General features: G+C 40.4%; 1 protein-coding gene across 2 annotated transcripts in view; it reads left to right on the forward strand.

Annotated features, from left to right (window-relative positions):
• The window catches only part of PGM1 (phosphoglucomutase 1), a gene marked incomplete at its 3' end in the record, with an annotated part of 159,806 nt that overhangs the window by 108,246 nt on the left and 30,962 nt on the right, over positions 1 to 20,598 (forward strand). For both annotated transcript variants that reach the window (XM_053693672.1, XM_053693671.1), the window contains 3 exon segments: positions 4,915 to 5,105; positions 9,114 to 9,268; positions 20,197 to 20,312. In XM_053693672.1, the coding sequence (XP_053549647.1) occupies positions 4,915 to 5,105; positions 9,114 to 9,268; positions 20,197 to 20,312 (462 nt within the window).

Here is a 20,598-nt window from a genome sequence, read left to right on the forward strand (position 1 = left end):
CAATTATAGTGAGAAAGCCCCGAGCGGGAGGCCCAATCGGCTCGGGGTGGATGGGGGGATGGGACGGGGGGAGGGAGGTGACCATTGATAAGGCATTGATAAATGTTGGTTGGGTTATTTTTTTTTTTTTTTTTTCTCTTTTGTTGCTAATTGGACTCTCTTGATGTATGAACATATTCAGGTACACCACAATATGTAAGATAATGGATACCCAGGCTGGATTGATGGGTACAATTGATTCCCCTCCCCCTTTCCCTTTGGGATATATATAATACATGTAAAATCTTGTTATATTTAACCGGATACATGTGAGTATCCTATTTTGAACTGTATGTATTGTTGATCTAATTGTCATTATTAAAATAAAAAAAAAAAGAATCAAGGGTTAATACCCCAGGAATGGGTCAAGGGTTAATACCCCAGGAATGGTAGTTATTGAACAGGGGGGGATTTGTGCACAATGTTGTCTACTGTTTATTGTGTTTATGCTGCAACATGTGTGAGATGAGGCTCTGTCATTGTGCGAACAGTTAGGTTTTTTGAGATGTTGGCGCAGCTTTTTTTGGCGCGTTTTCTCTTTAGTGCAGGGGCGGTTCCTGCATGGAACTCCATGTGACTGGGTGTGGCCTCTTCAACTTCCTTTTTCTTGACTGGTGGTGCAGGAGATAAAGCGTTTTCTCTGTTGTCCGGGTTATAGGAGGTGGTGAGTGCCCCTGCCATTGAGATATAAAGGTGCCATTTAGCTTATATCTAGTCTGTAATAAAGGTGCAAGCTATGGAGGACTTTGATATGTTAGAGGGTACTCCCTCTTTAATTAAACCTAACAACTGTGTATATTGTGAGGAGGTTCTGGTTAATTCGCATGCTCAACTCTGTTCCACATGCTTTGATAAGATTGCAATATCTAAAAAGAACAAAGTATTTAGTACAACTGAGCCATCCACCTCTGAGGGTTTTCCTTCCCGCGAGGTGCGTTCTCTACATTCATCTCTGATTGCACATGCAGCTCCCCGGGCTGAACCTAATCCTCCCAGATTTTGCTGAGCAATTACAGACAGCGTTGTCTGCAGCCTTCAATGCCTTACCTTGCCCTGCTAAGCGCAAGCAAAAGGTGAATCATAGCTATCCATCCCAGGGGGTCATCGACTCCTCTGGATGTCTCTGACAGATTATCCGCTGATGAGGACGACTCCGACTCTTCAGGGGACGCTCTTTGTCAGAATCAGTGTCATCTAGGCCTCTGTCTTCGGAGGACCCAGATTTTAAATTTAAAATGGAGCATTTGCTCTTTCTGCTAAAGGAAGTGCTTGCTACTTTAGAGGTTCCAGAGCCGAAATTGCCGGAGGAACTTTCAATCCCTAAACTAAATAGGGTTTATGAGGACAGGGTGATTCCACAGACCTTCCCGGTTCCCATTAAAATGGCTAATATTATTAAGAATGAATGGGAAAATCTTGGCTTGTCATTTTCCCCCTCTTCTTCTTTTAAAAAGCTGTTCCCCGTTCCGGACTCGCAACTCGAGCTGTGGGGGACCATTCCTAAGGTGCATGGTGCTATTTACACTCTCGCTAAGCGAACGTCTATCCCGCTCAAAGATAGCTCTTCGTTGGACAAAAAATTGGATTCCATGTTAAGGAAGATGTTCCAACTCACGGGGTTCGTTTTTCAACCAGCAGCGGCAGTCGCTGCGGTGGCTAGACCTGCTACCTATTGGTGTGACGCTCTGTCAGCTATGATCTAGGTGGAGACTCCCCTTGAAGAGTTACAGGAACGAATTAAGGCCTTAAGGTAGCTTGATCGTTAATCTGTGATGCAAATATGCAGATTATTCGCCTGAATGCCTAGACTTCAGGTTTTCCTGTTCTGGCCCGTAGGGCTCTGTGGTTAAAGTTGTTCACTCTCAGCGGTCCACTTTCCGGGTGTGGACAACTGGGAAGCAGATTTTCTTAGCAGACAAACGTTTCATCCGGGGGAATGGTCTCTCCATCCCAAGGTGTTAGCGGAGATCTGCAACTTCAAGCTACCCAGATACGGGTCGCGATCCAGGGATCCCCAGGCAGAGCTGATAGATGCCTTAGCGGTGCCCTGGGAGTTCAACCTACTTTACGTTTTTCCACCGTTGCCACTTCTACCTCGTGTAGTGGCCCGCATCGAGCAGGAGCAAGCTTAGGCTATTCTGATCACTCCTTCGTGGCTTCAGAGGATGCGGTTTGCGGATCTGGTAGGGATGTAATCTCCTCCATGGAGGTTACCCTGTTGCAGAGATCTGCTGGTTCAGTGTCCATTTCTATACCAAAATCTCGATTCTCTGAGGCTGACTGCATGGAGATTGAACGTCTAATCTTAGCCAAAGGAGGATTTTCAGAGAGAGTGATTGATGCTCATTCACGCCAAGAAGCCGGTCACTCTGTGCATCTACCATAAGGTGTGGAGGACCTACTTGTCTTGGTGTGAGGAACGTGGATACCCCTGGCAAAGGTTAGGGTATCCAGGATTCTGGCCTTTCTCCAGGATGGACTGGATAAGGGTCTTGCTGCCAGTTCCTTAAGGGGTCAGATTTCGGCCTTATCTGTACTGTTGCACAAGAAGCTAGCAGGGCTTCCTGATATTCAGTCCTTTGTTCATTCTCTGTCTAGGATCAGACTTGTCTTTTGAAATTCTGCTCCTCCTTGGAGCTTAAATTTTGGTTTTTAAGATTTTGCAGAGGGCTCCGTTTGAGCTTATGCATGCGCTTGACATTAGACTTTTATTCCTGGAAAGTCCTATTCCTACTGGCTATTGCATCGGCTCGCAGAGTTTCTGAGTTAGCGGCCTTGCAATGTGAGCCTCCTTACCTGCTTTTTCATGCTGATAAGGCTGTTCTTCGCACTGGATTGGGGTTTCTTACCAAGGTTGTGTCGAATCGTAACATCAATCAGGAAATAGTTCCTTCCTTGTGTCCTAACCCTTCTTCATCAAAGGAAAGGTTGCTTCATAATTTGGACGTGGTTCAGGCCTTGAAGTTTTATCTTCAGGCCGCGAAGGAATTCAGACAGACTTCCGTTTTTATTTGTTGTGTTTTCAGGGAAGCGCAGGGGGCAGAGGGCTTCTTCCACTTCACTGTCTTTTTGGTTGAGGTGCATTATCCGTCTGGCCTATGAGACAGTGGGACATAAGCCTCCTCAGAGGATTACAGCTCACTCAACTAGGGCTGTTGGCCTCTTCTTGGGCCTTTAAGAACAAGGCTTCTATGGAGCAGATTTGTAAGGCGGCGACTTGGTCTTCCTTACATACTTTTGCAAAGTTTTACAAATTTGATGTTTTTGCTTCGGCGGAAGCAGCTTTTGGGAGAAAGGTTCTGCAGGCTGTGGTGCCCTCAGTTTAGGGTTTGCCTCCTTTTACCATCACGTTTTTTTCATTCAGTGTCCTCTAGAGCTTGGGTATTTGTTCCCACAAGTAATGAATGAAGCAGTAGACTCTCCACCCATTAAGATGGAACACATAAATTTATGCTTACCTGATCATTTTATTTCCATCTGTGGGAGGAGAGTCCACTGCTCCCGCCCGTTTCTCTGGTGGGCGGACCTAAATTTATTTATTTTTCTTCTGGCACAGTTTATTCCCTGATAGTTCCTTGTTCCCTCAGCAGAATGAGGGAGGGAGGTATTTAAGCCTTTGGCTGGGGTGTCTTTGCCTCCTCCTGGTGGCCAGGTTCTTAATTCCCACAAGTAATGAATGAAGCAGTGGACTCTCCTCCCACAGATGGAAATGAAATTATCTGGTAAGCATAATTTATGTTTTTATTTATCACAGCTTTATAAGAAAAACACATTGCAGCAGGCATTGTGTATGAATTACAAATTGATTGGTGAAAATATTTGGTTTATATTTGATGCAATGGAATAGGGACAAAAATGCTGTAATTGCTCTAAATAAAAAGTGTTATTTATGTAGAATGTAAAATTCTAATTTATAAAAACAGCAAAATTTAATATTCAAATGTTCTTTCTGGGAGACTTTTTCATATGTGTTTCAGAATCAGTAATTTTAATGTTTTGCTAGTGCAGCCTTTATTTTAAATTGAAGGCTACACTGGATATAGTGAAATGTAACATTGCTTGATTTAAAAATTTAACATTTTTATCTTGACTGATAATGAGCCGTGCTCCTGTGCAGGAATCCAATACAGGCATATAGTAGTAGGGGTGGGGGGCTGCTCCTTTCAGAAATGCTGTGCCTTGCTGATATCAAATACATTGTAGATGCAGTTAACCCAGCAGCTAGCTAGCAGAGGGGACTGCAGTTTTAGCCTTTTTGGCAGCCGTGGAGTTAACTGCATCTGCCATGTATATGAGCCGTTTCTCAGAGAGCAGGAGATTGTGTGGGAGGTTCCATAATGATTATATACCCTTAGTTTTAGACTGCAGGCCTCCCTAGGGGGAAATATAAGTAAGTGGCTTTCCCTCCTCTTGAGTCTCCTGCATGGGCTCTGCTTTTAGACTTCTTATAGATTGGTCGGCTGCTACTGAAATCACAAACAGAAAGTGAAACCATTTTACAAATGTGTGCTAAAAGCAACCACTAGATGGCGCTGGTTTGCAAGAAATCACATACAAATTAATGCAGTACAGACACATCTGAGTATTTTTTTTTTTAGCAAAAAATCACGTACTCTCGTGATTTTTAAATTGCGGCGATTAATCACAGTTTTAAATCGCATATGCGATTAATCGTGGTGTACTCTATAGGCATTAAGTTGGGATTAGTTAGTCTCCCTCTTGTATAGTGGTGGTTTAAAATCTGTGACCCATTTTTATTCTAGCTAGATGCTTCATTTATTTTTTCCTTCAGTTTCAAATCTTTTATTTTCAATTTAAAACCCTTATGTGGATATCTAAATGCTTTAACTTGTGATTCTTTATCGTTTAAATCAGTTGTTGGCCCATATGTAAAAAAGATTCTATGTGAAGAACTTGGTGCTCCGGCCAACTCTGCAGTAAATTGCATACCTCTGGAGGATTTTGGAGGACACCACCCAGATCCAAACCTTACTTACGCATCCGAGTTAGTGGAGACCATGAAGACAGGTGAACACGACTTTGGAGCTGCCTTTGATGGAGATGGGGTAAGAATTAATAAAATCATGTCTTTGCTTCCTCTGGGCCATATTATACGTTTTTAAAGGGAAACTCAAATCAAAATGAAACTTTCATGACGCAGAGCATTAATTTTAAACAACTTTCCAACTTCCATAAAAAAATGTGCACAGTCTTTTTATATTTACACTTTTTGAGTCACCATCTCCTACTGAGCATGTGCAAGAATACACAGAATATACGTATATGCATTTGTGATTGGCTGGTGGCTGTCACATGATATAGGAGGAGTGGAAATAGACACAACTTTGAAATTTGTCAGAAAATCTACTTTTCATATGAGGTTCAGACTAAGTGCTATTGCATTGTCTTGTTATTTTGCATTTGTTGATTATGCAGATCTACTGTATTTACTGGTCCTTTAAATATTGTAGGAAACAAATTGTATCATGCATTTAATAGAAAAATAAAAACTTTTTAAACGTTGAAGCAAGCACAAATTGCAGGTTTACACGCACCTGATAATCCTATTTACCTGCACCCTAGCTTTACTGATATTCCAGGTGACTGCATTTGCTGAGAAACATCAGACTTCCCTAAGTTTGAATACAAAATGCTCTATAACTCTACTTTTTAGATGGAGCACTATAACAATAAAGGCAACAAAGTGAAGAAAATGTAATGAAACCCACATGAGTAGAGGAATCCGTTTTAGTCAGCTGATAAGTTAGTTATTAATGCCTTTCAGTAAGTAACATTTATTGCAGTGCTTAACTCCCCCCTTCCATGCTCACTCCCCCGCTTCTTCCATACTTGCCCTTCATATTCATAACACCTTCCATGCTCCTACCCTCCCTTCCATACTCATACTTCCCCCTTTTCATGCTCATACTCCCCCTTTATATTCATACCCCCTTCCATGCTCATACTTCCCCCTTCATACTCCCCCCTTTATATTCATACCCCCTTCCATACTCATACCCTCCCTTCCATGCTTATACCCCTATCCATCTTTCAGTGCTCAAACTAACCCCCCCCCCCACCCCCACCCAGCTCCTTCTGCTGGGCAAGGACCTTCTCTGCAGGGCTCCCTCTCTTCTCCTGAACAGCACAGTAAGCTGGGAGGAAGTGACATTATCACTTCCTCCCAGCGCTGCCGCAGAGGAGTAAAGAGGGAGTGCTTGGAGTGTGTGCCCTGTGCGATGGCACAGGTCGCACACTCCTAAGATTGGCCCTAAGATTGCGGACATTTTGTGCGATTGCGTAGGCACAATAAAATATGGAATCAGGAGGCCCCTTCTTACACGGGCCTTCCTGAATTTTTTGCGACCCCCACATTATGGTTACGAAGCTGTGATTTAGACAAAGAAGCATTTACCCGTTATCAGACGCAGAGCAGCAGTATTGGCCACTTACCTTGCTACCCCTAGGCTGCCAGTCACATTTAGAGCACAGCATTCACCTTTACATTCTATAGATATGGAAATCAGTATTTATCCCTTTGTAGTCCATTTTACATCTACTAAGGAAATCTTGTTTACTGCTCTGTAACTTTAGCTTATTTCAGAAGCCATTCCAATCCATTAATACGTCTGCATTTTCAAGTAGTTAAAGGGTCAGTTTACCCTAAATTCTACTCCCCTTTTAATTTGTTCAAAATTATCCATTTTGTACCTGAGTGTATTTAAATTGTTTACAAATGGCTCCTTCAACCTTATTTCAGCATTAGCATGTGGTATCCCTGCCTTTACTAAGAGTTTCTATACTTAATTAAAGGGACATGAAACCCATTTTTTTCATGATTCAGATAGAGAATAACATTTTAAAACGATTTCCAATTTACTTCTATTATCAAATTTGCATCATTGTCATGATGTTCTTTGGTGTAGAGATATCTAGATAGATGGTGTGCACATTTCTGGAGCACTACAGGACAGGAAATAGTGCTGCCATCTAGTGGTCTTGCTAATGTATAACATTGTTATAAAACTGCTGCCATCTAGTGGTCTTGCTAATGTATAACATTATTATAAAACTGCTGCCATCTAGTGGTCTTGCTAATGTATAATATTGTTATAAAACTGCTGCCATCTAGTGGTCTTGCTAATGTATAACATTATTATAAAACTCCTGCCATCTAGTGGTCTTGCTAATGTATAACATTGTTATAAAACTGCTGCCATCTAGTGGTCTTGCTAATGTATAACATTGTTATAAAACTGCTGCCATCTAGTGGTCTTGCTAATGTATAACATTGTTATAAAACTGCTGCCATCTAGTGGTCTTGCTAATGTATAACATTATTATAAAACTCCTGCCATCTAGTGGTCTTGCTAATGTTTAACATTGTTATAAAACTGCTGCCATCTAGTGGTCTTGCTAATGTATAACATTGTTATAAAACTGCTGCCATCTAGTGCTCTTGCTAGTGTATAACATTATTATAAAACTGCTGCCATCTAGTGCTCTTGCTAATGTATAACATTATTATAAAACTGCTGCCATCTAGTGTTCTTGCTAATGTATAACATTGTTATAAAACTGCTGCCATCTAGTGCTCTTGCTAATGTATAACATTGTTATAAAACTGCTGCCATCTAGTGCTCTTGCTAGTGTATAACATTGTTATAAAACTGCTGCCATCTAGTGCTCTTGCTAATGTATAACATTATTATAAAACTGCTGCCATCTAGTGTTCTTGCTAATGTATAACATTGTTATAAAACTGCTGCCATCTAGTGCTCTTGCTAGTGTATAACATTATTATAAAACTGCTGCCATCTATTGCTCTTGCTAATGTATAACATTGTTATAAAACTGCTGCCATCTAGCTCTCTTGCTAGTGTATAACATTATTATAAAACTGCTGCCATCTAGTGCTCTTGCTAATGTATAACATTGTTATAAAACTGCTGCCATCTAGTGCTCTTGCTAGTGTATAACATTATTATAAAAACTGCTGCCATCTAGTGCTCTTGCTAATGAATAACATTGTTATAAAACTGCTGCCATCTAGTGCTCTTGCTAATGTATAACATTGTTATAAAACTGCTGCCATCTTGTGCTCTTGCTAATGAATAACATTGTTATAAAACTGCTGCCATCTAGCGCTCTTGCTAATGTATAACATTGTTGCAAAACTGGTGCCATATAGTGCTTCAGACACGTGCACACTCCTGAGCATACATCTCTGCTTTTTAACAAAGTATAACAAGAAAACAAAGAACATTTTATAATAGAAGTAAATTGGAAAATTGTTTAAAACTGTATTTTCTATCTAAATCATGAAAGAAAAATGATGGGTTTATGTCCCTTTACGTATAGGCTATTGACAGGCTGTGTAAGCACAGCTATCAGAATAAATTACACTCCCAGTGGGGTGTAGGAGATATAAATAATGAAATGTTGATTTTTCCCTTGTCCCTTTAAGATGCCTAAATTATATATTGCATATAGTGTAGCAACAAATAATAATAAACACATTAATATGACACTGTAAACTGATTAAAAAATAACACATTGCCATAGTGACTCTGATAAAAGAAGTAGCCTCAAACTATGTGACCGAGAGCGCAAACATTTAGATGGGAACTATCCCCTTCCTGGAGTTTGTAAGCCACAGGGTATTGGGTGTGTGTTATCCACGTAGTCCAGTAAGCAAAAGTAACCAACTGTGTAGAGCAATGAATATTTAAATATGTTTAAAAATAGTTCTTGCATGAAATGCGTAACTGGTCTGTAGGTTAGAATTTCTAAAACAGAGAGATCCCACAGTTCTTTAGGTAGACAGGGTCAGGTTATCACAAAATTATTTATTTAGCACAAGAACATCCATTTTAAAAATCAAACAAAATATTTATTTATTTTGTTGCCTCTAAAACCTGAGGAATTTTAAGGACTTTTAATACATCTACAACAAATCTTTTCAAAATGCTGAGTAGTGTGACATAACGACCCGTAGAGGACAGAAGTCACGGAGTTTAGTATTATACAAAGTTCTTACACACCAGTAATGACCACTCTTTCTCCTTCCTTAGGATCGTAACATGATTCTTGGAAAAAATGGCTTCTTTGTAAACCCCTCTGACTCTGTTGCTGTGATCGCTGCCAATATTTTCAGTATTCCTTACTTTCAGCAAACGGGCGTACGTGGGTTTGCCAGGAGCATGCCAACTAGTGGAGCCCTTGACAGGTAGGATGTGAGTAGTGCCGCCATTATATAGTTAGTGATTGCGTATGAAATAAATGCTTTTCTTAAGGGGTTCATATTCCTCTGACAGGGATGTTTCATAAGACTCAATTTTCCAGTCAAACATCAGATAAGCAAATTTTAGAAAAATACTTTGGAGAGCAAGCAATGCATCATTAAAGGGACCCATTGATTTTGGCTTGTTCAATTGACAAAATCTGACCCACACCACTTATCTGATGCATTGAAAGATAAACATTCCCTTTAATACAGCACATCTATAATTCCAGCAATGACTTCCTGTTCCCTCCACGTGGGGGTCTCCTGACTTGCTCTATCAATTAAATCATGAAAGAATCTGCATTTCCCTGATGAAATTCCTGAAAGTATCTAGAAATTATTCTTATGGATCTCAGTATCCCATAAATGTTCTAAAATCCTTTCCTCTAGTGGTCAGAAACCAATGACTTCCTCATCAAGCTGGTTAGATGAGCCTATACATGTGACATCAGGTTCTTCATATTTTTTATTTATATATATATATATATATATTATAGACACCCTATTATATAATGTTACTTTTTTTTTCCTACTACCAAACAATGCACCGCCTATATTTAGCACATTGTACATCAAATACACTTAAAGGGACAGAGAGGTCAAAACTGGAATGTGCATAAATGCATTTCAATTTTAAATGGAAACATTTTTCAAATATTCTTCCATTAGAATTAAAATGGTTTTAGTAAAAACTGTTACTGTATTTCATCGGCATATGCATCCGTATTCAAACACTAAACCTTCTCAGCGAGTCAGCAGTGGCTTGTATGGCACAAATCTTCACTGGCACAATACACACCACTGCCAGCACTTTCAGCTTAAATACTGATGCACAGGCCCTCGCAGCATATGTGCATATGCCGTTGAAAAACAGTAATGACTTTTACTGGAAGCATTTGTTCTAATATTAAGTACATTGCAAAAATTCAATTTTGACCTTTCTTTCCCTTTAAAATCTACCTTTTTACGGCTTTGTATGACTGTAAGATGCCACCTTTGTTACAAAGTAAAAATTATTATTATTGTATTTTTCTCCAATATTGGTGTGTCCGGTCCACGGCGTCATCCTTACTTGTGGGATATTCTCTTCCCCAACAGGAAATGGCAAAGAGTCCCAGCAAAGCTGGTCACATGATCCCTCCTAGGCTCCGCCCACCCCAGTCATTCTCTTTGCCGTTGCACAGGCAACATCTCCACGGAGATGGTTAAGAGTTTTTTGGTGTTTAATTTTCGTCCCTTTCGCAGAAACGGACCAGTCTCTAATTCTGTATCCTCTAAGCAAGAGGGTAATACTTCACAACCCAAACCAGCCTGGAAACCAATGCAAGGCTGGAACAAGGGTAAGCAGGCCAAGAAGCCTATCACTGCTACCAAAACAGCATGAAGGGATAGCCCCCGATCCGGGACCGGATCTAGTGGGGGGCAGACTTTCTCTCTTTGCTCAGGCTTGGGCAAGAGATGTTCAGGATCCTTGGGCGCTAGAAATAGTTTCTCAAGGTTATCTCCTGGAATTCAAGGAACTACCCCCAAGGGGAAGGTTCCACAGGTCTCAATTATCTTCAAACCAAATAAAGAGACAGGCATTCTTACATTGTGTAGAAGACCTGTTAAAGATGGGAGTGATACATCCAGTTCCAATAAGAGAACAAGGAATGGGTTTTTATTCCAATCTGTTCATAGTTCCCAAAAAAGAGGGAACATTCAGACCAATTTTGGATCTAAAGATCCTAAACAAATTTCTCAGGGTACCATCGTTCAAAATGGAAACTATTCGAACGATCCTACCTACTATCCAGAAAAATCAATTTATGACTACCGTGGATTTAAAGGATGCGTACCTACATATTCCTATCCACAAGGAACATCATCAGTTCCTAAGGTTCGCTTTTCTGGACAAGCATTACCAGTTTGTGGCACTTCCATTTGGATTAGCCACTGCTCCAAGGATTTTCACAAAGGTACTAGGGTCTCTTCTAGTGGTTCTAAGACCAAGGGGCATTGCAGTAGTGCCTTACTTGGACGACATCCTGATTTAAGCATCGTCCCTGTCAAAAGCAAAGGCTCATACGGACATCGTCCTAGCCTTTCTCAGATCACACGGATGGAAGGTGAACAAAGAAAAGAGTTCTCTGTCCCCGTCAACAAGAGTTCCCTTCTTGGGAACAATAATAGATTCCTTAGAAATGAGGATTTTTCTGACAAAGGTCAGAAAATCAAAACTTCTAAGCTCTTGTCAAGTACTTCATTCTGTTCCTCGTCCTTCCATAGCGCAGTGCATGGAAGTAATAGGATTGATGGTTGCAACAATGGACATAGTTCCTTTTGCACGAATTCATCTAAGACCATTACAACTGTGCATGCTCAGACAGTGGAATGGGGATTATACAGACTTGTCTCCGACAATTCAAGTAGATCAAAAGACCAGAGATTCACTCTGTTGGTGGCTGACCCTGGACAATCTGTCACAGGGAATGAGCTTCCGCAGACCAGAGTGGGTCATTGTCACGACCGACGCCAGCCTAGTGGGCTGGGGCGCGGTCTGGGAATCCCTGAAAGCTCAGGGTCTATGGTCTCGGGAAGAGTCTCTTCTCCCGATAAACATTCTGGAACGGAGAGCGATATTCAATGCTCTCAGAGCTTGGCCTCAACTAGCAAAGGCCAAATTCATAAGGTTTCAGTCAGACAACATGACGACCGTTGCATATATCAATCATCAGGGGGGAATAAGGAGTTCCCTGGCGATGAAAGAAGTGACCAAGATAATTCAATGGGCGGAGGATCACTCCTGCCACTTGTCTGCTATCCACATCCCAGGAGTGGAAAATTGGGAAGCGGATTTTCTGAGTCGTCAGACATTCCATCCGGGGGAGTGGGAACTCCATCCGGAAATCTTTGCCCAAATAACTCAATTATGGGGCATTCCAGACATGGATCTGATGGCGTCTCGTCAGAACTTCAAGGTTCCTTGCTACGGGTCCAGATCCAGGGATCCCAAGGCGACCCTAGTAGGTGCACTAGTAGCACCTTGGACCTTCAACCTAGCTTATGTATTCCCACCGTTTCCTCTCATCCCCAGGCTGGTAGCCAGGATCAATCAGGAGAGGGCCTCGGTGATCTTGATAGCTCCTGCGTGGCCACGCAGGACTTGGTATGCAGACCTGGTGAATATGTCATCGGCTCCACCATGGAAGCTACCTTTGAGACAGGACCTTCTTGTTCAGGGTCCATTCGAACATCTGAATCTGGTTTCCCTCCAACTGACGGCTTGGAGATTGAACGCTTGATTTTATCAAAGCGTGGGTTTTCAGATTCTGTAATAGATACTCTGATTCAGGCTAGAAAGCCTGTAACTAGAAAAATTTACCATAAAATATGGAAAAAATATATCTGTTGGTGTGAATCTAAAGGATTCCCATGGAACAAGATAAAAATTCCTAAGATTCTATCCTTTCTACAAGAAGGTTTGGAGAAAGGATTATCTACAAGTTCTCTGAAGGGACAGATCTCTGCTTTATCTGTTTTACTTCACAAAAGACTGGCAGCTGTGCCAGATGTTCAAGCATTTGTTCAGGCTCTGGTTAGGATCAAGCCTGTTTACAGACCTTTGACTCCTACCTGGAGTCTAAATCTAGTTCTTTCAGTTCTTCAAGGGGTTCCGTTTGAACCCTTACATTCCGTAGATATTAAGTTATTATCTTGGAAAGTTTTGTTTTTGGTTGCAATTTCTTCTGCTAGAAGAGTTTCAGAGTTATCTGCTCTGCAGTGTTCTCCGCCCTATCTGGTGTTCCATGCAGATAAGGTGGTTTTGCGTACTAAGCCTGGTTTTCTTCCGAAAGTTGTTTCCAACAAAAATATTAACCAGAAGATAGTTGTACCTTCTTTGTGTCCGAATCCAGTTTCAAAGAAGGAACGTTTGTTACACAATTTGGACGTAGTCCGTGCTCTAAAATTCTATTTAGAGGCTACTAAAGATTTCAGACAAACATCTTCCTTGTTTGTTGTTTATTCTGGTAAAAGGAGAGGTCAAAAAGCGACTTCTACCTCTCTTTCCTTTGGCTTAAAAGCATTATCCGATTGGCTTATGAGACTGCCGGATGGCAGCCTCCTGAAAGAATCACAGCTCACTCCACTAGGGCTGTGGCTTCCACATGGGCCTTCAAGAACGAGGCTTCTGTTGACCAGATATGTAAGGCAGCGACTTGGTCTTCACTGCACACTTTTGCCAAATTTTACAAATTTGATACTTTTGCTTCTTCGGAGGCTATTTTTGGGAGAAAGGTTTTGCAAGCCGTGGTGCCTTCCATTTAGGTGACCTGATTTGCTCCCTCCCTTCATCCGTGTCCTAAAGCTTTGGTATTGGTTCCCACAAGTAAGGATGACGCCGTGGACCGGACACACCAATGTTGGAGAAAACAGAATTTATGCTTACCTGATAAATTACTTTCTCCAACGGTGTGTCCGGTCCACGGCCCGCCCTGGTTTTTTAATCAGGTCTGATGAATTATTTTCTCTAACTACAGTCACCACGGTATCATATGGTTTCTCCTATATATATTTCCTCCTGTCCGTCGGTCGAATGACTGGGGTGGGCGGAGCCTAGGAGGGATCATGTGACCAGCTTTGCTGGGACTCTTTGCCATTTCCTGTTGGGGAAGAGAATATCCCACAAGTAAGGATGACGCCGTGGACCGGACACACCGTTGGAGAAAGTAATTTATCAGGTAAGCATAAATTCTGTTTTTTTTTATTACTATTATATTACATCAATTGTGTCTTTAAAGTGAAAGTAAATCTAGTATTGACTATTGAAACAAATAAAGGGGACTTTCATTCATGAAGTATAAGATACTTCATGTAGAAAGCTCCTTTATTTGATTCAATCGATTGCCGTTCTTAGCAAAAAAAATTTTTAGTCGTGGGCTGCTGTAGCAGCTAAGGGGTGACGTTTTCACCTCTTAGCCAATACAGGTATACCCCGCTCATACAGCGGGTTAGGGACCGGAGCCCCGCTGTAAAGTGAAAACCACCTTAAAGTGAAACAAGGCAGTTTTAGCTTTCTTTTCACTTGCCAATGTGTTTAAAGACTTGAAAACATGTTTGAACTAACAAATATTAGGGGTGCAATAGCGCTACGTTTAGTTTAACACTCGCACAGTACAGTACTCAATTAGTATTCAATAAATACTGTACCTGTAAAATAGTGACAATCACTGTAGTACAATTTGCCAGACTGTAAACAGAGTGAACTAAGCATAATAAAATGGTGCCAGTTACTTTTCTTGCAATCTCACGATGATTACAGCACTGTTTTAAAATCCTTGGAGGCTGAACTTCAGCTCCACAAAGCACTGTATTAGCGAAGCGCTGTAAAGTGAGGTATACCTGTATCCGTGCGATAAATCTCGATTGGCGCCCGGATTTACCGCACAGCTATTGGCTAAGAGGTGAAAACGTCACTTGTTAGCAAAAACATGGTTTTTTAGCTGTGGTTTGCTGTAGCAGCTAAGAACGGCGATCGATTGAAACAAATAAAGGAGCTTTCACCATGAAGTATCTTATACTTCATGAATGAAAGTCCCCTTTTTCTTTCATGTAATTAGCAAGAGTCCATGAGCTAGTGACGTATGGGATATACATTCCTACCAGGAGGGGCAAAGTTTCCCAAACCTCAAAATGCCTATAAATACACCCCTCATCACACCCACAAATCAGTTTTACAAACTCCCGTGGAGGTGGTGAAGTAAGTTTGTGCTAGATTCTACGTTGATATGCGCTCCGCAGCAGGTTGGAGCCCGGTTTTCCTCTCAGCGTGCAGTGAATGTCAGAGGGATGTGAAGAGAGTATTGCCTATTTGAATTCAATGATCTCCTTCTACGGGGTCTATTTCATAGGTTCTCTGTTATCGGTCGTAGAGATTCATCTCTTACCTCCCTTTTCAGATCGACGATATACTCTTATATACACCATTACCTCTACTGATTCTCGTTTCAGTACTGGTTTGGCTTTCTACTACATGTAGATGAGTGTCCTGGGGTAAGTAAGTCTTATTTTTGTGACACTCTAAGCTATGGTTGGGCACTTTTATATAAAGTTCTAAATATTTGTGTTTAAACATTTATTTGCCTTGATTCAGAATGTTCAATATTCCTTATTTCAGACAGTCAGTTTCATTATTTGGGATAATGCATTTGAATAATCAATTTTTTTCTTACCTTAAAATTTGACTTTTTTCCCCTGTGGGCTGTTAGGCTTGCGGGGGCTGATAATTCTTCATTTTATTGCGTCATTCTTGGCGCGGACTTTTTTGGCGCAAAATTTTTTTTTTTGTATTTCCGGCGTCATACTTGTCACCGGAAGTTGCATCATTTTTTGACGTTTTTGCGCCAAAAGTGTCGGCGTTACCGGATGTGGTGTCATTTTTGGCGCTAAAAGCATTTAGGCGCCAAATAATGTGGGCGTCTTTTTTGGCGTTAAAAAATATGGGCGTCATTATTGTCTCCACATTATTTTAGTCTCATTGTTTATTTGCTTCTGGTTGCTAGAAGCTTGTTCACTGGCATTTTTTCCCATTCCTGAAACTGTCATTTAAGGAATTTGATCAATTTTGCTTTATATGTTGTTTTTTCTTTTACATATTGCAAGATGTCTCAGATTGACCCTGAATCAGAAGATACTTCTGGAAAATCGCTGCCTGATGCTGGATCTACCAAAGTTAAGTGTATTTGCTGTAAACTTGTGGTATCTGTTCCTCCAGCTGTTGTTTGTAATGAATGTCATGACAAACTTGTTAATGCAGATAATATTTCCTTTAGTAATGTTTCATTACTTGTTGCTGTTCCATCAACATCTAATACTCAGAGTGTTCCTGTTAACATAAGAGATTTTGTTTCTAAATCCATTAAGAAGGCTATGTCTGTTATTCCTCCTTCTACTAAACGTGTAAGGTCTTTTAAAACTTCTCATTTTTCAGATGAATTTTTAAATGAACATCATCATTCTGATTCTGATAATGATTCATCTGGTTCAGAGGATTCTGTTTCAGAGGTTGATGCTGATAAATCTTCATATTTATTCAAAATGGAATTTATTCGTTCTTTACTTAAAGAAGTCTTAATTGCATTAGAAATAGAGGAATCTAGTCCTCTTGATACTAAATCTAAACATTTAAATAAGGTTTTTAAATCTCCTGTAGTTATTCCAGAAGTTTTTCCTGTTCCTGATGCTATTTCTGAAGTAATTTCCAGGGAATGGAATAATTTGGGTAATTCATTTACTCCTTCTAAACGTTATAAGCAATTATATCCTGTGCCATCTAACAGATTAGAGTTTTGGGACAAAATCCCTAAGGTTGATGGGGCTATCTCTACTCTTGCTAAACGTACTACTATTCCTACGGCAGATAGTACTTCCTTTAAGGATCCTTTAGATAGGAAAATTGAATCCTTTCTAAGAAAAGCTTACTTATGTTCAGGTAATCTTCTTAGACCTGCTATATCTTTAGCGGATGTTGCTGCAGCTTCAACTTTTTGGTTGGAAGCTTTAGCGCAACAAGTAACAGATCATAATTCTCATAGCATTGTTAATCTTCTTCAACATGCTAATAATTTTATTTGTGATGCCATCTTTGATATCATTAGGGTTGATGTCAGGTATATGTCTCTAGCTATTTTAGCTAGAAGAGCTTTATGGCTTAAAACTTGGAATGCTGATATGTCTTCATCCAGATCACTATCAGTTTCTGAGATTCTCTTTCCTAGACAAGCATTACCAGTTTGTGGCTCTGCCGTTTGGCCTAGCAACAGCTCCAAGGATTTTTACAAGGTTCTCGATGCCCTTCTGTCTGTAATCAGAGAACAGGGTATTGTGGTATTTCCTTATTTGGACGATATCTTGGTACTTGCTCAGTCTTCACATTTAGCAGAATCTCATACGAATCGACTTGTATTGTTTCTTCGAGAACATGGTTGGAGGATCAATTTACCAAAAAGTTCATTGATTCCTCAGACAAGGGTAACCTTTTTAGGTTTCCAGATAGATTCAGTGTCCATGACTCTGTCTCTGACAGACAAGAGACGTCTAAAATTGGTTTCAGCTTGTCGAAACCTTCAGTCTCAATCATTCCCTTCGGTAGCCTTATGCATGGAAATTCTAGGTCTTATGACTGCTGCATCGGACGCGATCCCCTTTGCTCGTTTTCACATGCGACCTCTTCAGCTCTGTATGCTGAACCAGTGGTGCAGGGATTATACAAAGATATCTCAATTAATATCTTTAAAACCGATTGTACGACACTCTGACGTGGTGGACAGACCACCATTGTTTAGTTCAGGGGGCTTCTTTTGTTCTTCCGACCTGGACTGTGATTTCAACAGATGCAAGTCTGACAGGTTGGGGAGCTGTTTGGGGGTCTCTGACAGCACAAGGGGTTTGGGAATCTCTGGAGGTGAGATTACCAATCAACATTTTGGAACTCCGTGCAATTTTCAGAGCTCTTCAGTCATGGCCTCTTCTAAAGAGAGAGTCGTTCATTTGTTTTCAGACGGACAATGTCACAACCGTGGCATATGTCAATCATCAAGGAGGGACTCACAGTCCTCTGGCTATGAAAGAAGTATCTCGAATACTGGTATGGGCGGAATCCAGCTCCTGTCTAATTTCTGCAGTTCATATCCCAGGTATAGACAATTGGGAAGCGGATTATCTCAGTCGCCAAACGTTACATCCGGGCGAATGGTCTCTTCACCCAGAGGTATTTCTTCAGATTGTTCAAATGTGGGGACTTCCAGAAATAGATCTGATGGCTTCTCGTCTAAACAAGAAGCTTCCCAGGTATCTGTCCAGATCCAGGGATCCTCAGGCGGAGGCAGTGGATGCATTGTCACTTCCTTGGAAGTATCATCCTGCCTATATCTTTCCGCCTCTAGTTCTTCTTCCAAGAGTGATTTCCAAGATTCTAAAGGAGTGCTTGTTTGTTCTGCTGGTGGCTCCAGCATGGCCTCACAGGTTTTGGTATGCGGATCTTGTCCGGATGGCCACTTGCCAACCGTGGACTCTTCCATTAAGACCAGACCTTCTATCGCAAGGTCCTTTTTTCCATCAGGATCTCAAATCCTTAAATTTGAAGGTATGGAGATTGAACGCTTGATTCTCAGTCATAGAGGTTTCTCTGACTCTGTGATTAATACTATGTTACAGGCTCGTAAATCTGTATCTAGGAAGATATATTATCGAGTCTGGAAGATTTACATTTCTTGGTCTTTTTCTCATCATTTTTCTTGGCATTCTTTTAGAATTCCTAGAATTTTACAGTTTCTTCAGGATGGTTTGGATAAAGGTTTGTCTGCAAGTTCCTTGAAAGGACAAATCTCTGCTCTTTCTGTTCTTTTTCACAGAAATATTGCTAGTCTTCCTGATATTCATTGTTTTGTACAAGCTTTGGTTCGTATAAAACCTGTTATTAAGTCAATTTCTCCTCCTTGGAGTTTGAATTTGGTTCTGCGGGCTCTTCAAGCTCCTCCGTTTGAACCTATGCATTCGCTGGACATTAAATTACTTTCTTGGAAAGTTTTGTTTCTTTTGGCCATCTCTTCTGCCAGAAGAGTTTCTGAATTATCTGCTCTTTCTTGTGAGTCTCCTTTTCTGATTTTTCATCAGGATAAGGCGGTGTTGCGAACTTCTTTTAAATTTTTACCTAAGGTTGTGAATTCTAACAACATTAGTAGAGAAATTGTGGTTCCCTGATTGTGTCCTAATCCTAAGAATTATAAGGAAAGATTGTTGCATTCTTTGGATGTAGTTAGAGCTTTGAAATATTATGTTGAAGCTACTAAACATTTCCGAAAGACTTCTAGTCTATTTGTTATCTTTTCCGGTTCTAGGAAAAGTCAGAAGGCCTCTGCCATTTCTTTGGCGTCTTGGTTAAAGTCTTTGATTCATCATGCTTATGTCGAGTCGGGTAAAACTCCGCCTCAAAGGATTACAGCTCATTCTACTAGGTCAGTTTCTACTTCCTGGGCGTTTAGGAATGAAGCTTCGGTTGATCAGATTTGCAAAGCAGCAACTTGGTCTTCTTTGCATACTTTTACTAAATTCTACCATTTTGATGTGTTTTCTTCTTCTGAAGCAGTTTTTGGTAGAAAAGTACTTCAGGCAGCTGTTTCAGTTTGATTCTTCTGCTTATAATTTCAGTTTTTTTCATTATAAGATTTAAACTTTGTTTTGGGTGTGGATTATTTTCAGCGGAATTGGCTGTCTTTATTTTATCCCTCCCTCTCTAGTGACTCTTGCGTGGAAGATCCACATCTTGGGTATTCATTATCCCATACGTCACTAGCTCATGGACTCTTGCTAATTACATGAAAGAAAACATAATTTATGTAAGAACTTACCTGATAAATTCATTTCTTTCATATTAGCAAGAGTCCATGAGGCCCACCCTTTTTTTTTGTGGTGGTTATGATTTTTTTGTATAAAGCACAATTATTCCAATTCCTTATTTTTTATGCTTTCGCACTTTTTTATCACTCCACTTCTTGGCTATGCGTTAAACTGATTTGTGGGTGTGGTGAGGGGTGTATTTATAGGCATTTTGAGGTTTGGGAAACTTTGCCCCTCCTGGTAGGAATGTATATCCCATACGTCACTAGCTCATGGACTGCTAATATGAAAGAAATGAATTTATCAGGTAAGTTCTTACATAAATTATGTTATTTGTATCAATAGGCAATCCTAGCGTTTGTAAAACGCTAGGATTGACTTTCACTTTAATTTATAAGCTGAATGTTCTTCATTACATGCTGTGTAGTTTATATGAAATAGTTTATTTCAAAAACATATTTTTATCCATATATTTTGGCTTTTTTTCTTCGAAGGGTGGCAAAAGCTACAAAGATTGCTTTGTATGAAACCCCAACTGGCTGGAAGTTTTTTGGAAATTTAATGGATGCTAACAAACTCTCATTATGTGGGGAAGAAAGCTTTGGTACCGGTAAGGAAAGTAATTTTTTTAAAAATAAGTTTTATTAGATGATGTTGTTATGAATGTAACTGTACGTGTGATGTGTTTTGTGACACTTTTTTTGTTTCATGAAGCCGTTAACCAGAGCTCTAAAGGTTGCAGTAATCATTCTAGCTTAAATTGCGATTCCGCTCAAGCGATCGCGTTTACTTTCAACTTGTAATACCAGCAGTAAGCCTGATGAGTGCAAACACCCTGATAAAACATTTGCGCTCCTCTCTTAATCTGCATCTATCATTTGTGTGATAGATGCAAA

Source organism: Bombina bombina, chromosome 10 (genome assembly GCF_027579735.1).
Source record: "Bombina bombina isolate aBomBom1 chromosome 10, aBomBom1.pri, whole genome shotgun sequence".
NCBI classification, from domain to species: Eukaryota; Metazoa; Chordata; class Amphibia; order Anura; family Bombinatoridae; genus Bombina; species Bombina bombina.